Genomic DNA, 17,800 nt, shown 5'->3' with positions numbered 1-17,800 from the left:
TAAAACTAGCTGCTTGTCATATCTTTATACTTACATGTAATTTACAAGAAAGCATTTATAGAGCTCATTACAATACAGAAAGTTTAGAAAGTAAAATTCACAGTTTTATTCATTTGCTCAACAAATGTGCCAACCACTGTTGTAGGTGCTAGGGATATACTGTAGTGAGCAAAACAAAAATTCTTCTTGTAGATCTTATATTTTTACATATTTACTTATCTAAGTATGACTCTTTTGATTGGAAAGCTGTGCTACCGTGAGTTTTTCTGGAGAAATTTCCCACCTTCTTTCTTTCCTTCCTTCCGTAAATATTTTTCAAGTAACCTGCTGTGCATTGGAGATACAAAGATTAAGTTAGACGTGGTTCCTGCCCTAAAATTACAATGGAGAAAACAAAATTAGACAAGCAAGTATAAATAGTGTGATAAAGGCACAGTGTTGTAGGAGCCCATGCTATAACTCATATGTTTGAGGTCATAGAAGTTTGTTTTTTCCCCTGAGAGAGAGATTTAGACTGAGACTTGAAGAGTAAATAGGAGTTAGCCAAATGTAGAGGTGGGGGAGTGGGGGAAGGATATTTATAGTAGAGAGAATAGCATGTTTAAGGAATAGAAAGTGATTTAGTATGGTTGGAACTAAGACTGAGGGATTGGGTTTTGAAGAGAGGTAAGCAGGGCCTGTGTTTTGAGTGCTTTGTAAACCATGTTAGGATAGGGTCCAAACTCTTTAAATGTAATGGGAACCTATAAAAATATTTTAAAATAAAATTTATATGATCAGTTTTATGTATTAAAAATATTGATTGTAGTGTGGAGAGTGAATTGAAAGATTGAAGATTGAAGCAATGCAGAGATAGATTATGGCAGCTGAGACTAGGCTCCTAGTAAGGAACTTCTCAATGGGCCTGGAAAAGAAATGACAGATTTGAGAGAAATTTAGGAAGAGTTTAAGTCTAAGGATGCAACTTATGTTTCTAGCTTGTGCATTTGGGTGCATGTGTCATCATTAACGGATATAGGGACACAGGAGGAGAAACAGGTTTGGTAGGGTGAAGTATTTACTTTTAGACTTGTTTAGTCTGAATTGTCTCTGGAATGCCCTAATGAAAATGTAATAGAAGGCAAAAGGATTTACATGTCTGCAGAAAGATTTGGACTGTGAATAAACATTTGAGAGGAATCAACATGTAGATAGAAATGGAAGGGATGGGAGATCACTTGGAGGAAGTGTGGAGGTTGGGAGGAGGGCCTAGAGCCCTCTGAGAGGAAGAAGAATCTGCAAAATAAGCCAAAGAAGGTCTTAGAGGTAAAACAAAAATCAGGAGTATAGTATTACCTAAGCCAGGGTAAGAGACTGTTTCAAGGAGAAAAAGAAGTGATGAATAAGTGAGAAAATATATTTTCTCAGAAGCAAAATTGATTAAGGGCTAAAAAGTGTCCATTGGATTTGGTACTAAGCAAGTTGTTTGTGACCTTGCTGAGAGCAAATTTAGTTGAGAGGCAAGGAAGTAGTCTCAGTATATGAATACGGACAACTCATACCTTTAAGTTTTGCTGTAGGTATGCAGCTGGAGATCTATACAGTAGTTGGAGTTGGACTTGAGCTTAAGTGGAGAGTTTTGTCTTAAAGATAAGTGGCTTGAACATATTTATTATTTAGCTCCTGTAGGAAAGAATGAATATAAATTGAAAGATGGAAGAAGGATCAGTCTTGGTGCTGTTACTGCTAAGCAGGTACAGAAAATAAATTTGATTACTGAGTTGAACAAACTTGAGGAGTATGGCTTATGCTTAATAAACACTCAGAAGCTTAATTTACGGATGAGAAGAGCAGTTTTATAACTGTCATGGGGATCAAACACTGTCATCTCTTGTCTACATGTTCTTTTTTTCCTTAGGAAAACCATATACATGAAAAGCAAAATTATATTCTGAAGGCCACTTTTGAGCATGGAATCAGCAAGGGGAGTTAGTTGGGTGTTTATAATGGCAAATGAAATCAACCCATTAATGCATTTAGCTTCATTTTAGGGCAGTGGCTCCTTCATGGACTGATTAGTAGTGCCCCTGGTTAGGGCCTGCTCTCTTTTGGACAGTGTTCATGATTACTGCCAGTTTTTACTTCCCTGAGTCTCCTTTTTCTCCATGAATGCTCTTTCTGTGGTCTGTTCTTTCTGTATTAATCCTACTTAGATTTCAGACAAGTCTTTCTGCTTTCTTCTAGAGACATTCTTTTTCTTTTAGTGACTTTTGCAACCATTTAACTTCTTCTGTTATGTGTTGATTTTATCAATACAACTTTGATTGCTGGTAATGCTTGTAGTATCACCTATAATATTATTTATATAAATCAGTCATATAAAATTATATAAATATTTGAGATTTCAGTTATTTTTATGGCTAGCATATTTTAGATGGCATATTGATCAAAAAGAATAGCAAGCAGTCAATTTTTAAATAATATTTTTATTATAAAAGCAGATAATTTGGAAAGTCCAAAATTTTGTAAAGAAGACAAAATCCTCCCATGATCTACTTAAAACATTTTGTGTATAGGCTTTCAGTTTGTTTCCCATATATCTTTTTCTCTGTCTCCCATAAAACTGGAATACAGCCTTCTGGACTTTGCTTAATGTATTATGAGTATTTTCTTACATCATTAAATGTTTTCTTTTATAAGATTTTCAGTGTTTACATAGATTTAGAACTTTTAATTCACTGTAATTTGTATATTGGATACGAGGAGTTCGTTCCTATCTTCAATATTTAAAAATAGCCATACAAGAAATACCCTCATCAAATTTTTGTGCACAACACAGATATTTTCCTTCGGATACATTCCTAAAAAAGGAATTTACTTAGAAGAAGAGTGGTGAATATTTATGTTCTTGTTAGCGGTATATGAGCAAGTCTGCTTTACTTCATTGTCATCCATTAATGGGAATGTATTATTTTTATATGTTTTGTTAATTTCATAGGAGAAAAACTATTTCTTATTTTAATTTGTATATTCAAATACTACAAATGTGATTGAATTGATTTTCGCTTTTTTTGGCTATTTAATGTTTGTGTGTGTAAATTGCCTGTCAGTACTTTTTGTCAGGGTGGAAGTGGAGAAAAAAGAGGTGTGGATAAGTGTTAAGCTTTTTTTTTTTCTCAAGGAGGAATAAGAATGTTACGTTGTTGCAAGGACATTTGTCAGTTATCTAAAAATAAACCTTTTAATCTTTTTGGAGGATTCATTTATTCATTTTTTATTCCTTAGCATGACTATATGAAAGAAGAAGAAGGTTTTCCTGAAGATGAGGCGACTGAATCGGAAGAAAACCTTAAGTTTGGTGAAAGAGTTGGATGCCTTTCCGAAAGTTCCTGACAGCTATGTAGAGACTTCAGCCAGTGGCGGTACAGGTGAGTATCAGTTCAAATTAAAACTCCTTCAGTAAGTGCACCTTCTAAGTTATCAATCAAGAGCATACAGCAATGTAGCCATGAGGAAGAACTCATCAGTGAACTGTGCAGTGACTTTATAGTTGGTCTGTCCTCATGCCACACTGTTTGCCTTAATTTTATTCTTATATATATTCTTTTTGGCATCCAACCCAGTGAAGTCTATGCATTTAGCAGTGTTTATTAAAACATTACTGAACAAATTAATCCAGTTTTACTGCTTTGGTGCTCTTGAGTTATGTATACGTATATTAATAAGATTATTATATGTAAATAGAATTGAAGTTGTTTAATGATGTTGAAACTGCCTCAGTCTGTTTTGGTTAAGAATAAGTCAATTTAGACATTATAATAAAAATTCTTAAATTTCACATTACTGAAGAGAGGCAGCATAGGGTAATAGTTAAGAGCTTAGACTTTGGAATCAGACTGTCTGGATTTAAATTCCACCTCTGCCCCTTCCTAACTACTTGATCTTGAGAAAGTTAATCTGTCTATGCTTTAGTTTCTTCTTCCATGAAATGGGGATGATGTCAGTATTTGCCAGGTGGAGTTGCAGAAGCAATTAAATAAATTAATGTTTATAAAATGCTCAGAGCAGTGCCTGGTACAGATAGTAGTATTTGTTAAATAAATAAATAATGAAATATATCAGAAAAATATGCAACTATAACAGTATTTACTATTATTTCTTTCCCCATGAAGAGCTGATAAGACAATATACTTCCCATAAGATTGACATTTCATTTAGTAAAATGTATAATAAATTGCTTGCTATTTCTAATCTCTTGTGATTAACTTTTGTTAATGAAAATAGTACAAGTTCTTGATGCACAATCCATTTTAAGTGTAGTTTGTCATAGTATATGATAGTGCTTTTTCTTTTTGTTAGATCTTTTACTTTTATAAATGAAGTGAAATACTTAGGAGCTTTCAAAGTAGAAAGTTTTATTAGAGATTTGGAGATGTTATTTGAGTTTCTGACACAGATTGTTGTGGCTTAGGATCTAAGAAATTAAGCTAGTTTTTTTTTTTAATTGGACTATAGGCATGGATACATTTTTAATTATGAGGGGACTACTTGCAAATTTGTGTTGTGAAACTTATGCTTACTTTCATCATTTATCTTATCTGTGACACTGCTATATATAACAAGGTAAAAGTTTTATGTATTTGTAGAATTTTGACAAATCTATTTAGTGAGAAATGTCCTTTGTATTGAAGAAATAAAATGCTTTCTCAATAGTGCAAACGCTTGTGTTCATGTTTGTGTTCATTAAATCTTCATTTTTGAGCTGTTTTAGAAAAAAATTTATGATGACTATTTTAAGAAAAACCTTTTATTGTATTCATTCACGTGGCAATCATATTAGGGTATTCTTTGCTAATTTTAATCTTACTTAAAATGGTTTTCTGCTGTTTACCTTTTAAAAATTGTTTTAATTCTTTCTTTTTTTGTTGGTTTCTCAGTTTCTCTAATAGCATTTACCACTATGGCTTTATTAACTATAATGGAATTTTCAGTATATCAAGATACATGGATGAAGTATGAATATGAAGTAGACAAGGATTTTTCTAGGTAACTTTTTTTTTGAAATACCTTTAGATTTAAATTGCTCTGAAGATAACATATTTAAAAAAAGAGTCTAACCTTTTATACTTGGTTTATTTTAATTTTGAAGAAATAGTACTGAAAAATCCTCATTAATTGTATGCATTAGGTAAAACATTTTAGAATAATTTGAAAACTGGTTAAATTCTAAGGGAAAGGTTCTCTGACTGAATATGCATTTGTTTAAAAAGGTTAGGAGAATATGTTTTTCCTTAGATGTTGAAATGACGGAAATTGTTTGATGTTTTGAAATTGTTTACTCTTTAGATTTTGAAATACCTTACTGATCTGTGTGAACTGGAAAATAAATTGTCTAAGGTTACATTGTTTATGCTTATAGCTTGATTGTTGTAAATTGTGTATAAACTATATTTTAAGGTAAACAGCATCACTTTTAAACCTTTGAAAATATTAGTACCTTAATTAGGAGACAAAATATACTTTATTTGTATTATTTGGATTTTTTAATTGATTGAAGATAACAGGTTTATAATACTTAGATTGCACTAGATAGCAGGAAACATTTACTTCTCAATTTCAATCCCAGCTCTGCCATTTACTAGGTATGTGACTTTAGGGAACTTACTAAATCTATTTCTGCGTGTGCTTCAGTTTCCTTTTCTGTAAAATGGGGATAATAATTATAGTACTTTCCTCTTCAGGTCAGTGAGAATTCAGTCAGTCAACATTTGTAATAGTTGCTGTGTAACCTTGGGCAAGTCATACAACTGACTTCTTTTGGGCCTCATTTTCTTGATCTATAACATCAGTGTTATTCTTAATGCCATTAGTTTTTAAGGAATTTGTTGTTTTTCTTATTTTGGTTTTTTTTTAGCACCAATGAAATAATTTTTATTCTTTCTAAATGAAGTCATCTAGTTCACCACATAAGTGTAGTGGGGATGCCCAGAAGCCTGTCTGCTTGACCTCACCCTCTTCCTATAAAATCTCCTGAGCCTAAACCCCAGGGTTATTTGGAACACAGTTTGAAATCTAGACTACTTTAAGACTCTGTGAAGTTCTAAAAATCTGTACTCCCTGTTGAAACCAGATGAAAATTATTAGAGTGAAGAAAGTTTTGATAGGAAACACAGGACGGGACTGATCGTGATTGTACTCATTCTGTTATTCATGGTGCTGATTCTGATATTTGAAAATTAATTTTATTTGAACTAATCATTTGAAAATAAGGCATTGGTTGAGCCTTTTTAAAAGGCCATGAAAGCTTTAAGAATCAGTTTTTTTTTTTTTTTTCTGGTAATTTGGGTACATTTATCTTGAGTCACACAGACCTAGTTTCCAATATGCCACTTCAGTAGTTTTGTGGTCTTAAGCCAGGCATTTATTTAAACTGCCGTAAACACCATTGGCTTATTTGTAGAACTTAAGCTATCTACTTTATAGGTCCATGGTAAAGAATAAAGAGGATAGTGTTTGTAGGACGTCAGGTACAATGCCTGATGTATGGTATTTATTTGGTAAATAGGAGAGAAAGGCTTTCAATTCCTAACTTTAGATTTTGAAAGTTTTGTATTGTTTAATGGCATAGTCTATGTAAGGTTTATGCAAACAGAGGTTAATACTTTTTTCTGAGTTGCTTGGACTTACTAATTGTAGAATTGCCATTAAAATGAAGGATACTGTGTTAAAAACTTGTGAAATCAGAAAGGCTTTTGGAATAATTACAAAATAGAACTTTTACTTTTAAAGTACTTTTGTTTTGCCCATATGATGCTATCCAAGTTCTAATTGACATATTTTATTCTGTATGAAGTCCAAGTTTTTCATAGATCAGTTGATTTATATTGCTCATGTTTTGTTGATCAATTGGTAGGTTCTAATGTTTCCTTTTTGTCTTTTAGCAAATTGAGGATCAATATAGATATTACTGTTGCCATGAAGTGTCAGTGTAAGTACATGTTTAACCTGATGATTGCATATATAGATTATGGTTTAAACAGTTGCTAGTAAAAAGTAAAAGCCGCTGGTTGTTTTAACTTTATTTTTCCTTTATGATATCTTAATTTAAGAATACAAATTGTTTTTCTCCCCAGCTTGTATTCTTTAAATTTCTTCTCCATAAAGAGATTTACCTTTCACATTAGTATAATTAAAATGAAAGAAAATTGGAGGAAATTTTTATAAATTGAAGTTCTAGTTTAGGTATATCCTTTATTTCTTTCTTGTTTGGCCTACTGGTTTTTACACCCACATTCCAGAAACATATCCTGTTTCACAGTTTCAATTTACTACCCTTTACTTTTACTTCTGCATATTAAAATACAGATCCAAATCTCTTGAGTTAATGGTGATGTTACCCTTTTCTGTTTTCTTCCCTGGCTTCACTTAATTATACTGGTAGAAGTGGAAAAATGTTAATATGCTAGATAGATAATGTTTGAATCAGTATAGTTCTCAAAAATAGGGATGCTTTTTCATCTTAAATTGTGTCTTAAATTACTGCTTGAAAAGTAGAGACCAAGAATTCAGTAGTTCAGACCAAATTTTTTAAAGTGTGAAGTCATTTTACCCAGTTAAGGAAATTAATTTCTAAAAGATTTCGTCTAAGAACAACCTTAAATCTCTTTTCCTTTTCCATTTATTTTTTTTATGTTAGTGGTTAGTGGATATAGTTTGATTCTCAGCATAGAATATAAAACTTCTAATTCTTTTTTATGCAGATATTGGAGCAGATGTATTGGATTTAGCAGAAACAATGGTTGCATCTGCAGATGGTCTAGTTTATGAACCAGTAAGTTTGATTTACATGTTCTTTTAAATAGTATGCTTTGAGGAATTGTTCCCTTGAAGATAGTTTTGATACTTGCTTTTAATTTTGTCTGAGCTAGTTTTTTAAACATATATTTTCTTAATTCAAAAGTAGTATACAACATTGTAAATCAGCTATACTTCAATAAAAAATAAATAAAACAAAAAACAAATAAACAGAAGTATTCCATATTCTTTGTAAACATTTAGGGGGAAGAAAAAATTATATCTAATTACCAAATTATATCTAATACCAAAGCCTTGTTAGCATTCTGGATAAGCCTCTATAATCTTATACTTATTTTGTATTTTTTGTTAATGCTTCCTAACTGTTTCCTTTTCTCTTATACAGTTGCTATAGTGATGAAATTTTCTTCTTTTCTTCTAATGATTTGGAAATTCTGTGTCTTATTTGTATTCTTCTTTTACCAAATTTAAGTTCTTAAAAATGTTTGAGATAAATTTCTCTTGTAATCAAGAATGAAGCATTATCTAAGAGGAGAAATTTCATATGCATTTAGTTCTTCCTCTCTCCTTCACACCTCCATTTCCCAGACCTAATGAAATACTGACATTCTCTTATTGTTTTCATAGCACAAGTTGGTGTGTAATAAAACTAATTTGTCAGAAAACAACATCACTTTACAGGGACAGGTATCACATTACAGGGGTAGGTGATAACAGGTCATGATCAGAACTAGCCCTAAAGAAGCTTTAGAGAACAAAGCATGGAACTCCCAGCTACTCTGCCTTGCTGACTGCTCTGTTGGCATTGTGGTACTTATGTTTACCCATGCACTCTTTTTTTTTTTTTAATATTTATTTATCTATTTTTGGTTGTGTTGGGTCTTCATTTCTGTGCGAGGGCTTTCTCTAGTTGTGGCAAGCGGGGGCCACTCTTCATCGCGGTGCGCCGGCCTGTCACTATCGCGGCCTCTCTTGTTGCAGAGCACAGGGTCCAGACGCGCAGGCTCAGTAGTTGTGGCTCACGGACCTAGTTGCTCCGCGGCATGTGGGATCTTCCCAGACCAAGGCTCAAACCCGCGTCCCCTGCATTGGCAGGCAGACTCTCAACCACTGCGCCACCAGGGAAGCCCTACCCATGCGTTCTTGAGTTGTTTTGTTTACCATTGACAGTTGTGAACCCTCTTTAAACAAAATTGCAAAGTGAAGGCTAAAGGTGATGGAGGAGGATTAGAAGTAACTGAATGTGTGGAGGAGAAAAAAAGGAAGCTCTTAGGTCAGTTTTGATTACCAAATTATTTTTAGTTTACATGAACAAAATATATTTATGCCTTTTGATACACACTTTTTAAATAAAATTTTCTAAAAAAAAAGTAACTTTTGTTACTGCCACTCTGATCCACCCTACTTCCTAACTCCTGTATTGCCACTCAAAAAATTGATATCAGTAATTTTAAAGGAGGTTAGGAACCTTACAAATTCGGGTACCATGTTATTGCATGTTAAACTGTTATCTGGAAATTTAGATCTAGATGACTATTATCAGACACTAACATTTGCATTCTATTTCATACTATTTTAGGAATAATTATTCAACTTTATGTTTTATTGCTTTTACTTTCTACCCTTCTTAGTTTCTTTATTTTTTGTTTACCGTTTTGTGAGGGACTTTTTGTGACTTCTTTATCAGCAAGAATATTTGGGTTATGTTTTATGACAGACTGCCTATGTCATTCTGTTCTTAATACATGTAAGGTTGGCTGAGGATAGAATTCTTGCTTTATGGTGTTTTACACTCAAAACTTTATACACATTCCTTTATTGCCTTCTGGCACAATTTTTTTTTTTCTTTGTAGGTAACATATTTATCTACTTATATGCTTTTTTCTTTTACTTTTGAAATTCAAATATTTATCCTGTATATCCAAGTGTGGATCCCCTTTAGTTATTTTTGGCTTTTGATGATATTAATGATCTGAAGTTTTAAGTGTTTTTTGCTTGTTTGTTTGCTTTAATGATGTTCAGAGTTATGGTTTTACCTCTGTTTTTTAAAATTCTTATCAAGTGATGTTGAAATTCATGGAGTGCTTCTCAATATTTTTATCAATTCTTGCATAAGATGCATATTTTGAACTTTGCCTGTGAGTTCTGGGAGATGACCTTGATCCAGCAGGATCAACCTTTTTTTTTTTCAATGCCTTCATTATGTTTTAAAATTCAGTGATTATATTTTCCACCTCTGATATATTGTAGATCACTCGGTTTTTTTCTGTCTTCATGATGTTAAATCTCATTGAGAAATAATTAGAAAAACTTCACTTTTCTTCTTCTTTTTAGAAATGGTATCACAGAGGAAAATTAGCCCTCGGGCCTCAGATTTACCACTTCTTTCAAATTAATGAATCTTTTTGTCTATCTAGCTATCTATTTTCTTGTTCATCTTTAGGATGGGAAAATAAATGGCCAGTTAACTGACTGAGAGTTGAGATAGACTGTTGAGTTATGTTGGTTCCCTTTCCCTCCCCGCCCCCACTTTTTTTTTTCCAGACGTAAATGAAAGGAGAAGGATATATAGTTTAGGTATACTGTGTTTCTTCTAAGCAAAATTAGAACTTCAGATGCTTTTGAAAAGAAAGGAGGAAGTCACATTGGGTTCAGGATGGCAGAGTGGTTCACCAGGGCACCCCAAATTTCCTTTTCCGTATTTGTTTTGACAGGTTAAATTTAGCTAGGGTAATTCCTTTTTCCTTTAACTGGTGTGACTGTCCTCATTAGCAGCCAGCTGTAGCAGTATTTTTGCTAAATTTAGGATACAGTCCAGGTCACATGTAAGCTGGGAATAATAATGCTGTGGAATGCCCTTTGTGATGTGGTCTCTGGCACTCGATTGAACTGCTAGAAGTCTTCTTAGGATGATGACTGTCTCCTCCTCAAGTGTCTTGTTATCTTTTATCACCTGTTTTCCTCTGTTACTCTGAATTGGGGATTTACTGCTTACATGGATTTTCCTGTCCCATGAAATAAATTATGTGTTGGGCTCTTTTCTCAATTTAGTCTCCCTTGTATGCTGTCTTGCATAAGTTTTTGATAATTTCCAACATATGGATGTTATTTAAAATGATTTAAAATAATGATACAGTTTGTGTCCTCATTTTTCTGTTTCTTTGGACATTGTGAGAATTTGAGGAGATAATCATCTTGAACTTATCCTCTAAAATTTATTTATGCTGTTTTTCTAGCATTCGCTCCACACTGAGTGTCTGTCACTCCCACTTTCTTCACGTTTATTAAGTCTGATTTTTTTAATAAATATTTTTTCTAGACAGCTTGTCTCCTCAGCTAGATTCTAAGCTCCTGAAAAGCAATTACTTTATTTTTTTCTTCATTATAGCTCACAAAATATAAAGCATAATGCATTGCAGGTATTAGGCACTGATGAATATGTTAGAATTATGTAATTGTGGCAGGATCTTTGATTATTCCATTGTAACAGTTTCTGCCATTTCTTTCAATCATTTGTAGAAGAGGAAAGTTTTATTTTAATTTAACTGTCATGAACTAAAAGTCATGTCTTAGCCAGAAAGTTAGAAACTTAAAAATATGTAATTGTATATTTTTATCAGTAATTTTTAAAACGTTTAACAGTGTTTCTGGTAAGTATTCATTCCCTTGTCCTAATTTATATTAAAATATTTAAGAATTATTATTAATGTAAAATTATTTGAGATAATTTTTACTTGTTTTTACATTTTCACTCATTCTTTTAATATGCAGTCTGAATATTAAAAACTTAATTCTAATAATTTTACTGGTTTCTAAACCATGATCACACAATATGCTATGATAGCTACTATTTATTTAAAGAAAATAACTACTTTTAGGGATGTGAGAAAGTGAGGAATCTGACATAGTGGGGTTTATATACTGACCTTCATTATCTGTGATTTTTGAAAAAAATTTTTAATCTTTTGAGTTCTTTTTTATATATAAAAAGGAGAGAATAATAACAAACCCACAAGGTTGTTACGAAGGTTAAGTGAGATAATGATTTAAGTAGCATAGTGCCGAGCACAAAGTAGGCCACTCAGTAGTTCTTTACCTGCTGTGTTAAGCACTATACCGAGCAGTTTGGGGAAGTCAAAGGGAGAATCACATCGTCCCTGCTGTCAGTAGTTTTATTCACAAGGTAACTGGGGAGCAGTTGCATGTAGCCTCATCTGTTTGCCATGGTGTGTTTTATAGCACTTTCTTTGTGTGCTGTGCTATGAAAAAGGTTAGGAAGCAAGGTATAGACAAGTTCAGCAGGAGGAGTAATCAAAGTAATTTCACTGTAATCATTAACCTAGAGCAAGTGGCATATAGAATTTAGACTGACATTAGGGTCACAGTTACAGGAGAGGAAGGTTCCAGGTTGATATAATTAAATAACCAAAGGCACAGAGGTAGAACTGTCTGATGGAATGAGGGGTTAAAGAGAAAGGATTTATAGTGAGAGAGTAGTAGTTTAGGGCATGATTATGGAGGGATCATTAATAATATTGATAAGGTAGAAAGTAGAATTAATATGCCTTGTTATAAATTGCCTTTATAAAAATCAAAAGTGGACTTTTTGTTGGAAAATTAAATTGTGGATATTGCCACAAACTGTGAGAAGCTTGCCTCTTTTTCTCTGATTCTACAAAGTAGCTAAGTTTGTCTTTGAATTGGTGAACATAGTGCCTAGATAAAATTTCTTGAATTATTCTTTCTTGATTAATACATTTGGGAATTATAGTGACATTGTTAGGTCATTCCAAAACTTTTTGATTTTATCATGGTATTTTCCTGGCAAGAATATGGGCTTTGGATGCTTGAATATTATACTTAAGCTGTATGTCTTTTTCATTTCTTCTTCTCTTTTAAATACTTAAGTTTCTTGCTGGCATCATTTAAATGACTTTAAGTCTTAAAATACCATTTTGTACATGTGATAGATTGCACTGTATCCATTCCTATAAATGTAGATAACTGTAATAGAAAAATATTCGCAATTAGTGAAATTTCTTTATACTACTTTTGAGTAAAATTTTAAATTTTTTAGTCTGACTTAGGGAAGATTAAACGTAAATTATGAATACTTGTTTTTAATGTTATTATAAATTTGTTCCTTGGTCAAAGAAAAGTTTTAAAAATTATGATATAAGAGCCAAGAGAAATTGACAGTGCTAGTGATTATGTTTTCCTTTATTTCAGGCAATATTTGATCTTTCACCACAGCAAAAAGAGTGGCAGAGGTAATAAGTAAACAAAGTATTGTGGTCCATAGAAATTAGATCATGCTTTGTCTATTTTGTCTACTGTATATTATTCATAGATTAATATATTTCTCTAGGCATTTCTTTGGATGAAATATTAGCAGAATATAGTATATAATATAATCTTTACACTTTCAAAGATTTTATCAGATCTTAGGAAAGTCATATAATCTTTAATGCACTTTGAATCATAAATACATTTTAGTTTTCATTTAAAATTGTATTAACTATTTAAAAATTTTTTAAAGCAATATATGATCAAATTTGAATATAAAGGATATAAAGTGAAAGTAAAAGCCTCCTTATCATTCTCTATACCTAGTGCCACTGACTGGTGGTAATAACCAGAGTTAAATTTCTTGTGTAGCCTGCTAGAAATATTCTGTTTGTGTATGATTTTCTACATGTTTCCATATTTGCTTCTGTTATTTTTTTCCTAATACAAATGGGGTCATTCTATACATTTGTTTTATAACTTTCTTTTTCCAACCTAACCTTATATTTTGCACATCTTCCCACTTAAGTACATATAGTGGTACCTTTTATGGATAAGCTATAATTTATTTAATTGGATACTTATCGATGGGCATTTTGATTGCTTGCATGATTCTAATATCAATGCTCAGTGAAAATTCTTGAATCTAATTCCTTGTGTGAATGTATATATATATATATTCCTTATGTACTTGAGTGAATATATGTATATGTATATAAAGTTTCTAGAAATGAAATTTATCTTTTAGAGTATATTTAATGTTTTGATAAGTTCTCATCACAAGGAAAAAAATTTGTAATGGTGAGGTAGGTGGTGGTTGTTAACTAAACTTATGGTGGTAATCATTTCACATATATACATCTGTCAAATCATATGTTTATACCTTAATCTTATACAATGTTATATATTAGTAAAACTGGAAAAAAATTTTGATAGATAATGCCAAACATCTTCCCCAAATAGTTTCATTTATATTCCAAAGCTATCAGTATGTGAGAGTACTTGTTTCTATACAACCTCACCAACAGTGGGTATAACCAGACTTTTTTTATTTTTGCCAATTTGATCGGTGAAAACTGGTATTGCACTTGTTTTAGTTAGCATTTCTTTGTAAATCAATTGAATATCTGTGGATTATTTTTTTCCCGTTTGTATTTTTGTGTGTGTGAAACTGCTTGCTCATGCCGTATGCCCATTTTGCTTGGTTGTTGGTTTTTTCTTAATAACTTTAAATAATTTTTTGGATTTTTGTTTGTTTGTTTGTTTTTTGGCTGCATTGGGTCTTTGTTGCTACGTGAGGGCTTTCTCTAGTTGTGGCGAGCCGGGGGCGGGTGGGGGGTGCGCTGTGGCTTGTGGGCTCTAGAGTGGAGCGCAGGCTCAGTAGTTGTGGCACACGGGCTTAGTTGCTCCGCGGCATGTGAGATCTTCCTGGACCAGGGCTCAAACCCGTGTCCCATGCATTGGCAGGCGGATTCTTAACCACTGCGCCACCAGGGAAGCCCAATTTTTTGTATTTTAAAGAAATTAGTTCTTTGTTATAAAGAGTTACCCCATCCCCACTCTTTTCTTTCTTTTTGTTTTCTAGACTATGTCTTATGCTTAAAAAAGGCATTACCTAATTTAAGATTATTACAAAAAAATTTTTTTACCCTTTTTTTTTTTTTTCTTTCTAGTCCCTAAGTACATTTCAAAGGCCTTTTTCTTTCCACTTTCACCATTTGGAGAGCTTTTAAAATTAAAGTTGAAACGAATGTATTGAACAAAATAACTGAATATTAGGTGTCTCTGGGCTTCTAGCGCTTTTAGTAGAGAGCCATCCAGAGATGAAATACATTACTTTATTCCAGAAATGTTAAAGTGAGAAGTCTCCTTTCATCTAGAATTTTATTTAGTGTTCAAGATTAGTAGTAAGTGAGAGAAGAGATTGTGTTTTTACTGTTAAAATGATAGACATTTTCCATCGTAGTAGAATTTTCTACATCCTTTTATATATGGAATATAAGGTCAGGTATTTATTGGTATATTTGAGGGAGAAGTTATACACGTGTACACACACACACACACACACACACACACACACACACACACGGTTTGGTGTCATCAACCTCTTTTCGCACTGACCAAGCAATTAAAGTTGAACTCTGGAAATACAAGACATGCAAAAATATGAAGCTTTCAATTTCTGTTAGCATTAGATATAAAGATTTTAAGTCTTTGTACATGTACATCTGAAGATGGGATCTGGCCTCTTGAAGCTTCCTAGATTATCATGTTCTGCTTCTAAACAAATATTCTTGAATGGACTAGCGATGCCTAAGACCTAACAACCTGAATAATGTGCATACCAAAGCGTTCTTTACCTATAGAATTTGCTAAAAGATGTTTAAGTTTTCTTTCAATTGTTCTGCTTTCTTAAAATATTTAGGATCCCAATTAATCTCTTTCCTTTAGTAAAAGGAAATTTCAAACCCTGGACATAGCCTTCCTGATTACTGTTTTTTATTTCTACTAAATTTACAGTATAAAAATGACTTTTTATTTTAAATAGGCCTGTTACCAGTGTTCTTAGTGGGTGGTGCATACGTATTTTATCTTTATCTCTCACTTGCACTTCTAAAAAATGTTTATTATGTCATTATGATGGGCTGTGAAATATAATCTGATTTACATTTGCTTCTTCTTTAAGTTTCTATGTTTGTTAATAATTTTTCCAAGTTATTTAACTGAGTGAAAAGTACAGAGTACCCAAATACCCCCTGCCCCCACCCATGTACAGCCTCCATTGTTATCAATACCCCACACCAGAGTGGTACATTTCTTACAATCTATGCACCTACATGAACACATCATTATTGCCCAGAGTCCATAGTTTACGTTAGAGTTCACTCTTGGAGATGTACACTCTGTGAGTTTTAACAAATACATAATGACATGTACTCACCATTACAGTACCTGTAGTTTTACTGCCCTGAAAATTCCCGGTTTTGTCTATTCATCCCTCCTTTCCCTGTGGGTATAAATTTTGTATTTGCTGAGTTTTAACTGTGATACAGGTGACTTTGGATGTTAGTTATATAAAGATATAGATTAAAGGATATAAAATAGGATTATATCTAAAGATACAAAGTTATTGTTGAAAATGTTAGAAATATTAGAGAGAAGAAATACTTTTATTCTTAGTTTTGTTCTTCAGAATAAGTAATTTCATGAGTTATTGTAAATGTAACAATTTTGTAAAAAAAATATCTTCAGGCAACTAATGTGTTTTTAGTGGCTAAGTATATTTAAAAAGAAAATCTAAGCATGAGTTCTCAAATGTATACTTTGTTCTCTATAATCCTATACCTTATATGCTGATGTTCTTTTTAAAAATTATAGGTAGAATATAATATTTTGTTTAGAATGGTCTTGTCATAGGATAAAGTTCAGGTTTCTTTGGAAAAGGCAGACACTAGGTGATATTAAATGTCACTGTGGCCTGGTTTGTAATGAGAATTGGATGCTCCTGTGTGGGTTTAACCCCCAGTAATCTGCCCCTTTAAGTCCATCACATCTATTATGTGGCCCCTTATTTGTCTCATTCTTTGTATCTGTAACACTTAATTCAATGCCCAACAAAAACTAAGAATTTTGTTATTGCTGCGTGCATGCATGAAAGATGAATCTAGATATTCAGGTGAACAGAAGTTCTTTCTTGGTGACCCTGATTCCACCAATAATGGGCATGTAATTAGTGTCCACACATTCATTACTGATGGAATTAGACAGACTTAAGCAGCCCAGCTGTTAGACCTCTAGCCATACTCCCTCACTTTTCCTGCTTTCAAGGAAATGACCAAAGAATACTTGGGACTTTATTTTAGAATAAAGTTATGTAATAATAAATGTATGGCTTAGCTAAGTCAACTACCAGTGTTATTTTTAAAATAATGTTGGCTTTCTCTGTGTGTCTTACTGTATTTTTTAACTATTGCTTGTTTGTTTTGTATTTAGGATGCTACAGCTGATTCAGAGTAGACTGCAAGAAGAACATTCACTTCAAGATGTGATATTTAAAAGTGCTTTTAAAAGTACATCAACAGCACTTCCACCAAGGTGGGAGATTTTGTGAGACTATTTATTAAGGATTTATTGTGACATAATTTTAATATTGGTTTACTCCTCTGAATCTTATATTTCTTAGAGAAAATGTAATCATTCTGTATGATGAGATGTCTTTTTTTTTTTTTTGGCCGCACCATGTGGCATATGGGATCTTAGTTCCCCAACCAGGGATTGAACCCGCGCCCCCTGCAGTGGAAGCGCGGAGTCTTAACCACTGGGCCGCCAGGGAAGTCTCAAGATGTCTTTTTTACTCTTAAATTTATGGCCTGTGATATTGATCAGGATTATCCCAAATATTATTTTCATTTAATTTTTCTCTTTTATGTGTGTATGGTCCTTCATATAAAATTGTACTAGGTTTTAAGAACAAATTAATTTCATTTACCATTATGAGGATGTATAAACTTTGGTTAGGAATTTCATGCTTTTATTTCACTTTTTGTCTCTTTTATAGATTAGAAGAGCTGATATTTGGAAATGCTATAATCATGAAAATGATAATTTAAATTTAAAAATATACAGAGGTTTTACATTTGCTTAGGAAGAAAATGTTATTGTCTATTTGAAGTTCAGTGGCATGCCCTTCCCTTATTCTTTTTCCCAACCCTTCCTGTCC

General features: G+C 32.6%; 1 protein-coding gene across 1 annotated transcript in view; it reads left to right on the top strand.

Moving 5' to 3' along the window:
• Window positions 1–17,800, top strand: part of ERGIC2 (ERGIC and golgi 2) — a 38,527-nt gene that overhangs the window by 5,377 nt on the left and 15,350 nt on the right. Inside the window, exons 2-7 of the mRNA XM_081248543.1 lie at window positions 3,265–3,407; window positions 4,917–5,025; window positions 6,921–6,967; window positions 7,740–7,810; window positions 13,024–13,064; window positions 17,074–17,175. Coding sequence (XP_081104669.1) covers window positions 3,302–3,407; window positions 4,917–5,025; window positions 6,921–6,967; window positions 7,740–7,810; window positions 13,024–13,064; window positions 17,074–17,175 — 476 coding nt within the window. The 5' untranslated portion in view covers window positions 3,265–3,301. The remainder of the gene's footprint in view (window positions 1–3,264; window positions 3,408–4,916; window positions 5,026–6,920; window positions 6,968–7,739; window positions 7,811–13,023; window positions 13,065–17,073; window positions 17,176–17,800) is intronic.

The sequence above is a fragment of the Mesoplodon bidens genome, assembly GCF_964165515.1.
Source record: "Mesoplodon bidens genome assembly, chromosome: 11".
NCBI lineage: Eukaryota > Metazoa > Chordata > Mammalia > Artiodactyla > Ziphiidae > Mesoplodon > Mesoplodon bidens.
The sequence above is the reverse complement of the archived record's forward strand: the minus strand, read 5'-3'. Positions and strand labels throughout refer to the sequence as shown.